This window comes from Hippichthys cyanospilos, chromosome 1 (assembly GCF_059441005.1).
Source record: "Hippichthys cyanospilos isolate Australia breed blue-spotted pipefish chromosome 1, RoL_Hcya_1.0, whole genome shotgun sequence".
Classification (NCBI taxonomy): Eukaryota; Metazoa; Chordata; class Actinopteri; order Syngnathiformes; family Syngnathidae; genus Hippichthys; species Hippichthys cyanospilos.
Window position 1 is genome coordinate 28685101 of NC_142369.1, and position 14747 is coordinate 28699847.

The 14747-nt window shown below is 38.6% G+C and overlaps 1 protein-coding gene across 1 annotated transcript in view; it reads left to right on the top strand.

The window, feature by feature from the left end:
* Window positions 1-14747, top strand: part of LOC148430006 (transmembrane protein 132C) — a 121820-nt gene that overhangs the window by 20576 nt on the left and 86497 nt on the right. Inside the window, exon 2 of the mRNA XM_088432841.1 lies at window positions 1669-2557. Within this exon, the coding sequence (XP_088288967.1) occupies window positions 1669-2557 (889 nt within the window). The remainder of the gene's footprint in view (window positions 1-1668; window positions 2558-14747) is intronic.

The following is a 14747-nucleotide window of genomic DNA, read 5'->3' on the forward strand; positions in this document are numbered from 1 at the left end:
GTTGTGACATGCTTCTGGGAAGAACTGTAAGATAAATGACTACAGAGGTGTTCATGTCCATGTCCATACATTATTTGGTATGGTAAGGTTTATTTTGAGGCATTGGCTGGCCCTTTCACAACGTTTGGCGGTGTGTGTTCCTGTCATGCGGCGTGTTTGACGTTGCATTTGTGGCACAGCAAGCAATAAAAAAATGAAGAAAACACAAAGTTCTCATACTCTGTGCAGGGACAAGAGATCTTTTGGCATTTAAATCTCGAGAGATCTTGTCGTACGAGATCTCGTCCTATCCCTAGTAGGCACATCACTTCTTTATGCAGAAATCCATGCCTGTTGCTGTTAGAATGTGTGCACACAAAAGCGTTTACGTCTACTGTGAAGACAGTAAATTACGGCAAAGGCAGCGAGGTCTTGATGCCAAGGGCCTTTTGCTTTGCCTTCCTTCAGCTTGAAGGCTCAGATGTAAGCGTAGTGTCGTTGTTACCATGGAACACTGAGACAAGTCTTTGTTTATGTCTGGGTTCGTGTTTGCTGCGTGTTTGTTAGCAAAGATAACGCTTACAACAATTCTTCTTGTCAACAAACACCTCTAACCTGCCGCTTGTTTGTTATTCTGCTGCTCCAAGCTCATTTCCCCTTCAAAATCTGGATCTGAAGCAATGAGAATGGATGTCAAAACCTCACTAGATTTGGGTCAACAGCTGCATTTTTTAACAGCAGACAATTCTAAGAGTGACCAGTCACACAAAATACTGCTATGTGGTAGATAATGAGGCTATGGTGTGAGAGTATAATCTTAGAGCAGATTTGAAGAAGGTCAAAACCAGTTTTACCGATTCTGAGGCACATTGTAAAGTTTCTTAACCAGGAGGTCCTGGCACCTTCTTTTTGACCTACAGAAAATATAAGTACTGTATTTATATTTTAGATATATTGTATTTAGGTCAAGATGTCACTTGACATCAACTTAAAGTTAAATGGGGATTTTTATTGGTTTCTTTTCATGCAATAATTTGGATTCAGCAAAGGTTTTTGTCTTTAACAGACACATAGTTTTATTATTTCATATTGACCAATTCAATTTATTACATTCTCTAATGTATCTATAGCGAAGAAACAGAGCTGCGCTAGATTTGAAAATCAAGAACAAACTATTTAGAGAAGTTATTTTTTTTCAAGGCGATTTTCCCTTTCAAAGGTGGCACAGAAAGAAGGGTCAATAATCACTGGGTGATGCAGTGCATCTTTTCTGAAGGTTAGCTTTTGATTGTTGCCAAACTCAAAGTATTGTAATGAACATAGTAAATACACAAAGCGGTAGTTTGCATGTAGTCCAGAAACAGTTCAATTTACAAGAGAAATGTGAGCAGATTGTGTTGCATTATACTTGTTTCAATGTAGTTCTTTACAATACCTGCAGTTTCTTACTTTTTGGGTACTAAACTTTTACTTCGAGATTCATGTCAGGCTAAAAATATGAAGAAAAAAGACTTGAGAACAATTTGCATAATCTCCTAAATAAAGCCGTCTTATCCTCACGGCAATATCACATATGTGCTTGACAGATGGTTGATTTCTAAGTTGATCAAAGAAAGAAACGTGTGGTGATGATTCAACTTTGTGCTGCTTAACATGGCTTTGATTTAACTACTCTCTTCTTTCCAACAGTCGCCAACAGCCGAGTCGTGGAAGGATTGCAGAGATACACTTCGATTCCCACATATCTACCCGTCACCTACCAGGTGCTCAACACTGACTTGGCATTCTTTCTGAAGGAAAGCAATCAGGACTTCATGAGGAACTCTAGCCTGATGTCACGCACGGAATCTTTTTTCATCTACCAGGCCAGAGGTTTGCCCTCTGTCAACTCCAGCTATGGCCCCCTCTCTGTGGAGCAGCCTGTCCCCATAGAACTTCTTCAGAGCCCAGGCTCTTTTCCTGCCTCTTCACTTTTTACCGTTAATTGGAAGGTTCAGACTTTTATCATGAATACCAAGATCCACCTGACCAAACCCAAAGTTCAGGTTCTATTTTACATTGCGGGCAGGGACTGGGATGACTACAGTGCCATCAACAAGCTTCCCTGCGTGCACATGTTTGCGTTTCATGAGACTCAAGAGGTGCACGGCACCTGCCAGCTGAAGGGGGAGTTGGGGCTTTGCGTGGCTGAGTTGGAGCCCTTAGCCAGCTGGTTCAGCCCCCCGAGTGTCGTGCCAGGACGCCAAAAGAACCTGGAGGCATCTGAAGGTACCCCGGTGGAGCTTTACTATATCCTGCAATCCACAGAGGGAGGTGAGTGCCATTCAGAGGAGGCCAAGAAGGAAAACCTCCTCCGTTCAAGCCAGGAAGGGCTATTTGGTTCCTATACTTCCACGCCTTTGAGGAGGATTGGCAGTGTGAGGCTTTACCAGAATCCTATTCCGCTCCAATTGGCTGAACATAGACTGGATCATAACTTTATGGTTTTGGTGCCCGCCACACCAGTGAGTCAGAGAGAAACTGTCTCAGCCTATGTCACCGTCTCAGCCTATTCTGCCGTGGAGATGTTTACGCTCAGGTAAGGACGAAGTGTCTTCATTGCTATTTGTTTCTCACAGGTGCGTGTTGCGTTGAGGTGTGCTGTGCATCAAAAATGATTCGACACAGGCTGATTACGCTTTCTTTCTCTTAGCTGGGGTTTTCTCCCCTTCCCATCTAAGTGGAAAGCTCACCAAATAAAAGGTTCATATTTTGCTACGCTCCATCAAAGAATGAATGTCGGTGTCAAAAAGTAATTAAACACAATTAGCAGACGTGTGTGATTGGCTGTGTGAACGTTCACCAAGAGGTTTTTATTTTTTTACATTATGATCCAACTGTGTTTATATGGCAGTGGTGGGCCGACTCTGCGAGCCTAAACTAACCTGATATTATCATAACTATAATAATTGTAATAACTATAAAAAAAGTCCATTTAATTTTACATTTATTTTTACTAAATATGAGGGGGTGGATCACTGATGCCTAAGTGTGAAACGCACGGACCGCCACTGTTATATGGGCACACCGCACGGTACATCTTTTCCTACGAGTCGATTTTTATTACATCTCTGATTATCAGCATAAATAAAATCAAATGTTTTGGGATTGTCTTGATCTACCTAAGTGTATCATCTTTTGTGAAACAAGTCTTTGAAAAATGTCATGTGCTGGAGCTCAATAGAATGTGCAGGTGTACCTTCTGTGCAAGCTTGCACGTTCAGCTGGAAATGTTTTCTCAGTAACTTCGGCCTTACTAAATGCAGCTGGTACTGCTTATCTTTTCAATTAAATGCTAAATCCATAGCGAAATGGAAGGTTGTCGGGTTATGTCCTGGAGACGGCTTCATGGGAGGGTAATTGCAGGGCGCGAAGGAGTCAGAATTATTTGGATAATTAACGTGATGGAAATGGGGATGTCATTAATTAAAATATGTGTCCATTAGTGTAATGACTGAAGCTGATTTTAATCACACTGGTTTAGCTCATTTATAACTCAGGGGAGATGCTGCAGTGACGGGGTCAAGCCAATTTGTTACCCCACATAAAGGTAAACAAGCCGAAGATTTCTGCATCGATTAAAAAGTACACTCTCAGTACGTTTTAGGGCTAATGATTTGAAATTCCTTTTTGCATTGCGAAATTGCAAAACTTGAAAGAGGAAACATTGCTTTTGGCTGAGGATTTCAGCAAATGTTCAACTCTAACGTCTTAACCGAATGAGTGAGCCATACTGATTTGCAAGACATCCTTTGGTTTACGCATTTACAAACTTGGTCTTAAACCATGATGCTGCTCAAAACTTTTCCTTTTTCATAAAGGTTACCTCAGAGAGGACGTGGATTATTTATTTCATGAGTCAAATGAGCGGACCAGCCACTGAGGGAATGCCTGCGGTGATTTTATTTGGCAACGCACGACATAGCGGGCACAGGTTGGCCGTCTGAGAGTGACAGATATGCAGAGGCCTGCTTGGGCTTCAGTGATAAGCTTGTCCTTGTATATGCGTTCATTAGGAAACTTAATCACCAGAGCGTGGAGACTTTGATCTCTGCATTCACAACACCATTATCGCCTGTGTACTACACAGCTCTGTGACAGCTATTGTTTGCTGAGCAGCCCTGGATTGCTGGAGCCAATCAGTCAGAAGGCATGCCACTCTCAAAATGTTTACTTGATTCAATTTGTTAGCAAAATCAAAAATCTGTTACCTGATGGTTTCCTTTTAGTACAGTTACGTAAGTCATGACACAGTATAAACCAGTTGAAAATTATATTTTTGAATGCCAGGTAATACAATTCTGTAAACATTTGCCTAAAGTGTCACACAAATTGTGGCTATTAAACTATTACAATTTGACGTAGGAGATATACCTTCAAGTGCAAACTTTGCTTTTTGTGTGTATGTGTTTGTGTGTGTTTTTATATATATATATATATATATATATATATATATATATATATATATATATATATATATATATATATATATATATATATATATATATATATATATATATATATATATATATATATATATATATATATATCTTTTTTCTGAATAGTTAAAGAATAGTTAATATGCAGTGCAGTAGTTTTTCTGGGAAGTCTTAAAGGGGCCATAACATGATAGTTTAGTACTTTCCCAGTGTAATATGAGCATATAAATTATGTATCGTACAGTGACAATTTAATTTCTTTATAAATATAAGTTTTACGGTACAGCTCTTTGTAACCAGGAAGTCTTGTGTCGAGTCGTCTTGCAGCTCAAGTGGCGGGCCACATAACATGCATCCATCCATCATCAAAAACAGGCATTTTACTGACAGTAAAATGCAACGCGGCGTCAATATACTGCTCTCACAAACACGCGTTCCTTCTATCAAATCAGTCCCTATGGGAGCCCAGTGTTCATAATAAAATTTCCGCCCGTGGGTGTATTATTTACTACTGACGTTGACTGTCCGACTGTGTGCTCCCAAACACACATTTTGGCCACTTCAGCATTTCTAAAATAAAACGTATATAATAATTTAGACATTGCTGTTTACTTGGTAGAATTGTGCAAAATCTTTCATCCTCAGCTCAGGAACCAAACTAAAAGTCACCGATAAGTTCGGCATGTATTTTCTCTTGCACAGGTGGTGCGGAGAATTGCGAATTGCTCCTGTCGTCATAAGTGAACTTCAAGCCACTAGGGCTGAATTATCTGAGAATACGATATAAGATGGCACTACAATCAGTCAATTGTGGTTTGGTTTTGGGTGTTCATTTTAAACAATGGAGGCATCGATCAATTTAAAAATTGATGTTCAAAATCAAAAATCTGTTGATTTTGCCGGAGCTGCTAATTCCTAAATTTCTTGTCTTGTTGTACAGATAAATGGAATAATTTCATGGTATTGGATTTATGAGAGTTGGCGACTATCATCAAGGAAAAAACAGGATGCTCACCTCACTGGACGGCACACACACTGCAAAAAAACAAATGCCCATTCATTCCTTTTTAAAACCTCCTCTTAAACAAGCAAACGGCAAAACTCCGCTAATAGGCAGGAAGCTTTGTCCATACACTGCAAAAGCACAACCAGATATGAAATTGTATCATAATATAATCTGTCATACCAATAATAATGCTTCTTCAGGCTGGTTCTTTATTCTTGCAGCCTTCGCAACGTTTTGCGTAGGTCAGTTCTGCTTTTGGAATCACTTTGCTCGCTATCAGAGAGCCTTGGCTCTAAATTCATGCTGTTGACCTCGCTAAGTTGTTCTTTCTCCCAAACAACATTGAGCGACAGACAGTGCATGGCCCCGAAGGTAGACCTGCGATTTGCTGTGGTTGCTGTTTGATACGACATTGCCTTTTCAGCCAATGTAGGATCTGTAGATTTGAGGTCCTGTCTCGCACATGTCAGCAACCACCAATTCAGGGATCTGCACTTCGGACTTGGCCGCATACTAAAACCAACCCCCCACAAAACCATAGATGTATATCAACCCCGTTATTACCTTTCGATGAGTGACATTAGTAGGGCTGTGTGATATGATTGAGAACTGTGATATTTTGCTACCAGCTGCAAGCCGTGGATATATTTATCCAGGCGTGGCAGAAATGTGTGTGACTTTGGTTAACCAATCCATTGTTTCCCGTTGGTTTGCAAGTACAAGTAAACAGAAATGGTCAGTAAATGCAAGAAGAAAAAAAAAAAACTGTGATTGCAATAAATGGAAAGCCTGGCTTATTAGGGACAGTTTGGAAACTGCAAACTCAGCAATAGTTTTCTGCTCATCTGATGTCTCTTCCATGTTGTTGTTGTGCGGTGTCTGCTCCAACCCCCATTTGTACTGTTTATTGTTTCTCCTTTGACTGGACACCTTCTGCACATACAGAACATGCTCTCCTGTGGATCACTATTTTTGAAGGCCTTCCTACGTCTGTTTGAGAAGATATTTTAAAGTGTCACTCGCAATCCTGGGAATGCTGTTTTCAATGCAGTTTACAGTTTGTAAAGGAACAACAGTGTCCTTACAGAAATTGATGTAGTCACTATTGCAGGCCGCATGTCATCCGCATTCCCAGTGAGATGGGAGCAACTGCTTTCTTTTTCATTTGAAGCTGTCTCATACATTACGCTGAAAATACCCAATGTGCCAATGCACTGTATGTGAATGGATAATACTGTGCAGTGCATACAAAAGTTACATCTTTTTGCTTCTTGAAATCTTGCCAGTGTTGGAATTTTCAGATACCGAGCTTGCAGCCTTGCTGCTCAATACTTTCTACTGATGTGACAAGCCTCATGTAATTTGATGGACTCATCACTCAGTTTATGGGCTTTGTCATTCAAAAGTTTGAGACTGTATTTTTAGAACTCTCTCTTCAGACTGTTGAAGTATTTAACTACTTGCTACTTTTTATTTCAAACTTGTATTTTATCTATATTACATTTCTATTTTCTGTCTAGTCTTCTGTCACGCATGTCATCCACAGGAGAGAAGTGACATTTAGGAGAGTAAGGCTCTTTATTTAAAAGCAGATCACACGGCACATTTTCTATCTTTAAACATGTATTTTGGCATTAAAGCTGAAGTCCGCTGAATGGGTCTAAGTGGAGGGGATTAATGTCTCTATCTTCGGCAAGTTAATCTTCAGTTTTTCTACAAATCATTTTTAATTTGTTGACGCATGAATGCGGACCATCCTTTGCCACAGCGTAAAATACAAGCACACTGATGAGACAATGAATGTAAAAATGATGAATGCATGAGGGAGCTGATTGGAACACACAAGGGGCAGAGGTCTACAAGCACAGGTTTAAACAAAAGACCAGACGCAGGAGTTTTTTTTTTTTTTCAGTACTTGCTCCTTAAACCCTGCTAATAATAGTTTTATTATACTCAATTTTATATAGGAAGGTGTTTTTCTCACACATTTCTACTAAAAATAAAAGATCAAAATGAATGATAAATAAAAATAAATGATGAATAATTTGTAAGCAATGATATTTTCTGTGGAACCCATTCAACTATAAATCCCTGTTTAAAAGCTTATGCTGGGAAAAAAAGCAATGAAAATATAGTTGGAGTGGAATACTGTATAATGATTAAGTGTCTTCAATGAGAATATACAATTTTGCACATCAGCAAATGCTGTACAGAATCAAAGAAACAAAATGGAGGAATATGCCCTGAAAAATCACTTTGGACATTATGGCCACTGAATATTGCAAGTGATAGAAAATACATTATCATAATTAGTTCTTTTTTTCCGGTCTAACTATGTGAGCAGTCGAAATGTACAATATGTACTATTGATAATGAATCATGGTCTCTTAGGTGTTAGGTACTTCATATGCAAATTAAATGCAAGGAAGGAAATTATATTCATTTACATTTCCTCTTTGTGGTCTCAAGTGGCTTGTTGAGAAATAAATGGACATTGATTTCTATTATTTGTACACTCCTCTCAAATATTGCACATTTGTCACTTGCATTTCATTATATTTCATTTTACTGAAACAAACTTTCACACGTTTACCTCATGTTGAAGATGAGAGGTCTGTGGACAAAAAGTGTGTTCCCTGCTAAAAAGCAGTGAGCTATGCGGCAATTGAAGGAAGTCTGTTCACAGGGTCTGGCTTACCTAGCTCCTCAAGTGTTAGTGTTGAAAAGTAGAAATACAAATGATGTTTTTTTTCTTTCCCCTGTTGCTTTTTCTTGGCCTGTCAAACACACCATTTCAAAATAATTTCATGACTTACTGGCAAATGTTTTGCTTAGATTCACGCTATACAAATCAATCTTTTCATGTTTTGTTAAATGCAAGTACAAAAAATGTAGTCAAACGACTGTTACGTGGGGTGGAACATGTTCAAGCCACCAGCAACGCCCAGTGCTCATTGAGGACAGTAACTGCAGAATTATATGCCTCATAATTGAAATGAAATTTAAATTAAAAAGTTGGGACTTTTTTCAGGTTCGCCCTATGCTTCTCAAACTGTTGATTCGGAAGAATTAATTGTCAGCGTTTATGGTTTTGGCATCAGAATGGAAAGTTTTGAAACAACAGCAAATATTATCTCATCTTAATGTGTGCAAATTCACTGTCCGCCCATGTCCTTTTGAGTTTGAAGTTGGCCCTAATTATCTTTTCCATTCTACATAATTGGACTTTAGACGAGAGGCAATTGAGCGATGAAATTGCTTCGTTGAAATGGTTTGGTTGCAGTCCCTGTCCTTCTGTCTTAAATAAATGTAGTCCTGTTTGTGGCGACGATGTCCACCAGGCTTAGTGGAAATTGTTGACACAATTACTTAAATAGCATGTTCTCGCTATTTTGGAGATCAGAATTGTAATTGCCATTGTTGTTCTTTCAGTTACTGTATACATTTTTGTGTATCAAATGTGGAGGTGGAAGCTTTATTGTGGTGTGTTCTCAGTGTCTGTTTCCAATGTGTATCGAATGGAGCCCTTGGGGAACGTGTTCTTTCATGATCGTGTGCTCATTTGAGCTAACAATTTCTGCATGTTATAAAAAAATGCTGTCATTATTGTGCAATTTCTTTCAAGGGAAACATGCTGTCAAGTGTTATTTTTTTATGCTAAGTTCAATAAAAAAGACACTGGTGCAGTATAACTAATTACATGTTCACCTACCATTCAGGCCACGCTGTGTACACAAATGGATGCATGTGCTATATAATAAGCTTCATTCTGTGATGAAACCTAACATAACCGATGAAAAAAAATTGTGAGATAGGATAGCAGCAATCCACTGCACCATGGTCTTTTTGGCCCCATGATCTTGTTTTTATCTCACCTGTTTGGAGCTTGTATATTGTATATTTTTAAAACTTTATTTTGCACACTTTATTGTCATGTCATAGTAGCCTATTCTATTCCTTTGTTGATGGTGTGTAAAAGCAACTATTTTCTTTTGGGTTACATTTTTTTTTAATTTGATGCAAAAGTTATCTTTTTTTTCTAAGAACTAAAGTAAACAGTTGCAGAGACTAAGGCAAAGCATTGAGCCACTGTGATGCTGTCCCGGAAAGTTGCAATTAACGCTTCTCGTTACCGTTTTTAATTAATAAAGGGTTGAAAAAAATTTGACAGCCAAACATGCAATCTATTCATTTTGTCCACATTCTGCTTTGTGATCATTATCATTAAACTTCAAAATGTTTCCAATTCCAATACTTGTTCAAGTGCAAATATCTGTAGCCAACTATCTGTGTTGCTTTTTGTTTGAAACATCCGACAGTACTTTAATGTACAGTAATTAATCATCAAAAACAAATAATAAATTGCAACATTGTGCACGCATAATCAGCTCCTTTACAGTAATTCAATGTAATCAATCATACATTGCTAAAAAACAAACAAACAATAAATTGCAACATTATACACACATAATCTGCTCCTATAACAATATAATTCCACCAATATGCGACTGTCTTAAAGAAGGGATCTAGTCATTACCCTTTAACATCAATTGCATTATCTTTTTAAGTCAGAAAGATTACTTGCAGTATGTGAGTGCCTGATTCAATGTTTTGATTAAGATTAGAATGAAAGGTGACCATTGACCAATATTTGAATCACACTATCAAATACGCAGCTGGAGCGCTAATAGAGGGTAAGACCTCGCTGCTACTGAATATATTGAAAGAAGAACAGTACCTCTGGGATCACAGTTTTACATCATAAACACCGCTGTAGTCTTTTCATCATGTAAAACACAGAATTAATATAATCTGTTCCTCACAGCTATTAAATGAGCCAATTTATTCTGCTGTCTTTTGCTTAGCTTCATTTCTAAAATGAATGAACAGAATGAATCTTCAAAGTGTACATCTAATAATTAATCATCCCTAGCCTTTGTTTCAGTTTTATTTCAATATATACTTTTCATTATTTTTTCCCCACCTTTTCGAATATCATGACTCTTTCAAATTAAATGTCGATAGTAGATAGTTGCAAAGTAACCCACGTAAACCTTAACTTTAAAAGATAAATAATTATACATGTCCGCCTGCCTGCCTATTATGAGAGTTGTAATTCCGATAATCGTATGACTTTCGGGGGCACATTTTTTGTGTTCTTTCTTTCTTAATTTGCTAGTCTTTTGGGGCAATCTCTATTGTTTCGCTCTGACCTTTACCCCGTTCATGAAAGCAACATATCGGATTGTCAAAGCAGCATGTCGGGCCGGTGCCAATGATTTCCCTCTCGCCAGGTAATTCATCACATTACAAATAAAATAGATTGCGAGTTGGAATGTTTGATTACTTCTGTCTGATGCGACATCCAAATGTTCTTTAACGTAACCACTTTTTATAGGGTAATTACAAACGAAGCAAAGATAAAGACTAAGCATTTCGTTGGTGATGAACAGCTGCATGCAATTTGTTGTTTATTATCAATCTCTACATCAATGTTATGAGACAACATTGTTCTCATTGGGTAGATTTCCTCTGAAGAGCAATGCTGGACATGGCCTATTGGTTAATTTGTTCATAGTTTAATTACACTGTAACTGAGGACAGGCTTTTGATTCAAGTTTAAGTGATGCATGTCTGAATTTCCTTTGCAGCAGTCTTTCACAGGCGTTTATCTGTGAACAGAGGATGAGATAAGACAGCTTCTTCGTGGGCTCAGCATGATATTGCATGCAAACATGCTGACAGCGGGACTGCCAAAGCACCACAGAAAGGCCCACACCATTCTCCATCGCAGTTTGGACCAGTCACATTTGATAACTGCGTAGCTTTTTTTGAGTGCAGCTGATATTCTAACGTATGACTTTAAAATGGGTCTCAATGATTGCGCTGCAATGAAATGTGATTACCAGTCATGCTTAGAGCAGCATGAATGCCTGCACCAAATGTAATTGCCAGAGGAAAAGGCATGGAAGTACAAAGTCAATGAATGCAAATATACATATATTGTTTAGGGTACCATTCAAATCCGCACACCATTCTTTGCCAAGACTAATTGGACCTGCCAGCTTGGCTTTGTACGAAATCTTAACTGTAAAATTTGAACAAAGGCATTGGTCATGTTTGAATTTAGACCATATAACGGTCGAAATCCCTTTTCGGAGACGGCGATTTATTCATGAGTTCTATCGAGACATTAACATCAACAAAATACGCATTTTTATTTTCATTACCATTGCTGTCCTATTATTTCTATTCGTGGCTGTAAACCGCTATTTCGGTGCAGGAAATAACCGGAACAATTACTTATTGACCCTCAAGGGGGTTTTTTGAATCACAGTCTCCTTTTTTGTTTTCCCCTCTGCTTTAACAACCCCCGTCAAAACACATGCCATGCGCTCAAGGGAACGAGGAGCTTCAATGCAGAAAATTCATTTTCTCTACAAATCTACTTTCTTGAACCTACGGTCCAGCAGAGAGGCCATCTTTGAATGGGTCACCATAGACTCCCTTAAGATATCATGATAAGTTCCTCGTTAGTTTTTGTAGCAAGCTCGGTGTCATCTTCCTCATGCAACAAAAGATTGCTTTTGAACAAATGGTGAACATTGTAGGAAGCACCGCCATGCCTGTCCGCTGACAGCACACCCGTGAATTTTGGAATGGTTTGAGTGTCTTATTTACGGACTCCAAAACCTTAATGTCTGCCAAGAAGGCACGGGATGGTCGTGTTCCATATCACACCCCAGAACACAGGTTATAAGCCTTCTCCTGTTGAGAAATCGCTCCGTCATTTTTGTCATTCCAAACGCAGACCTTTGTCCTTTGGTGATCGACGTGGTTTGCTTACTTTGCAGTGGCCAACACGAATCATGATCACACAGAGACTGCTTGCAATTCATTTTAAAATACTATCCTTCAGTATTATTTTACATTTGTTCTTTTCCATACCATTTATGCAATCTTTATTTTTCTAGATTGGTTGTCTCAGAAATGAAAAAAAAAACAATTTGTGCTGGTCTACTACAAATTGATTCAACCAAACAATGAATAGTGTTCTTTATATGACATCAGACAATGACTCATATAAGGTTTGCGGATGGTTGGTTCAAAATTCACCTTCATGGCATTCATAAGAATAATGCCACCTTGAATTCAGCTGGATAAGCAATTTTCCAGACATCAGTCACAATCAACAGTTCCCCTGGTGACATGACTCTACATAATCATTGATATTTTGAATACATTCTTTGAAATCTAATGAGAGGGGACAACGTGAAGATATTCCATGATATTGAAGGTTCATCTTCAGATTAGATGAAAAAAAGTGAAGCAATATTTTTAACACCCTCAAAAAATTGATTTCATCTTAATTTTTGATATGTTTGGGACTATGATCAATCACATTCTTCTGTTTAGTTTATGGAGTGTCATCAAGTGCTACTGCTTCAAATAATTCCATAAATTAGGGGATTTTTTTTTTACCATGTAACCCCCATGCACACCGTGAACATGCTGCATGTTTTCTTAATCTGCACATAGGAGTTCACACTATAAGTATTGTTCCCTTCACATTCACAGTGTTGTGGCATTAACATATACAGTGGGAACTCTGTTATTACATACAAGTTTGTTAGTTCTAAAAGAACTAAATGTTTTCCTGTTTGTTCCAAACTAATACAATCTGTCCATACAAGAAAAAAGACTGCCTATTGATTTGTGTCATGTTTGGTATTTTGAGCAATCATTTTCATATCTACCCGTTCCAAAGATGGAAATCAGAGCACAGCTCTGCTTAATCAAATTGCAGCGCCCCTCTTTACATTACATCCATCTCTTCCTGTAATAATCTGTGGAAGAAATTGTTATTAACCCGATTCGACCCTGTTCTCATAAAAGAAATAGGAAGCTAAAATGTGAAACTACTTAGATTAGATTTTATGCTAGGAAAGTAGAAAGAAATAATGTAACATTTGGCTTGCAGTTTGAAATCTTATTCCAACAACCAATTTAAGTCAAAGCTGTCCCTCGTAATAATTGAATCACCGGGTATCCTCCTTATTCTAACAAGCAAGGTTTGAAGATCAGAGTGCTCTGTATTTTTGTCTGTTGGACGTCCTAAAAAGAATAATACATTCAGCATCTGTGATTGGACTTTGTCATGTTTCTCATCTTTCCCCACTCACTGTACTTACACATTTAATTGCGATTCTAGTCTGCTTTTTGGAAAAATTGTCCATGGCCCGGGTCTTGTTAGAACAACACCAGGGACTGATCAACAATGGCAGTCAATTATTTGTTAAGATCTTTTCTGTCTGTTACTTCCTCCTTTTTATCTATTTAATCAATGCTGCTTCATTTCAGCCAACTGGTTTCACTACTCTAGCGCCAGTAGATATTGAGATGGATGTGTTTGTGACCACAGTACGTCCTTGTAGATGCCGCTTTCTGATAAGATGTGACTCCCATTTTTCTTTCAAGTTTAATGCAAGTTTCTTTTGTTCCACCGCAGTTTACCTTTTTACCAGTCCAGGCAGAATAATAAAATGGCTCCTTATGCTGCGGTGCACATCATCTGACATTGAGCTAGGGGAAGCAGAGCAAAGTGGTTGGTCTGAGTGGCTAAAGATTGAGGGAGATGAACCAAGGTGGCCTTATTCCCAGATCTCGTGGGCCTCCCATGCCGCAGGAAGCTTAGGGATTCATCATTGACCAGATAGTCACGCGTGAGGGCGTGATCACAGTGACTGGCTCGGCGTAGGGCTAAATAGAAGACTAATGGGAAGTGGGAGGAAGCCTGACATGCTCCGAGGAAACCTGTTCCCTCTCCCTCCACCTGTCATCCATCACGCTCCATACTGATACTGGGAGATAGTTGTTCCATGGTGATCGGAGGGTCCAAAAGGAGCAGTACAGGTGAGGCGTCCACTAGCTAGGGCTGGGCCAAGTGACAAGGATTGATCGAGGTGGCGATTAAGCTGACTCTTTTTGCGCTGCAAAAAAATGCAATAATGTACATCTTGTGAGCAAGTTGAACTAGCACACGTCGAACTAGCCAAAGTAAATATGCAGTGCTTTTATTTCATTATCTGACTCCAGAGGGGATGAAAGAGAAAAACAGTAACTGATAGGCGCTAATGGCTTCGAGACTCCCGATCAGGAATGAAGCTTCCCGAAGTACATCGGAGTATTTTGACTTGTCTATATAAAAGCTGTATGTATTTTTTTCTTTTTTTTTTTTGAAAGGATGGATATTGAGCTTTTTCAGTGTGGATCTTTCAAATGAG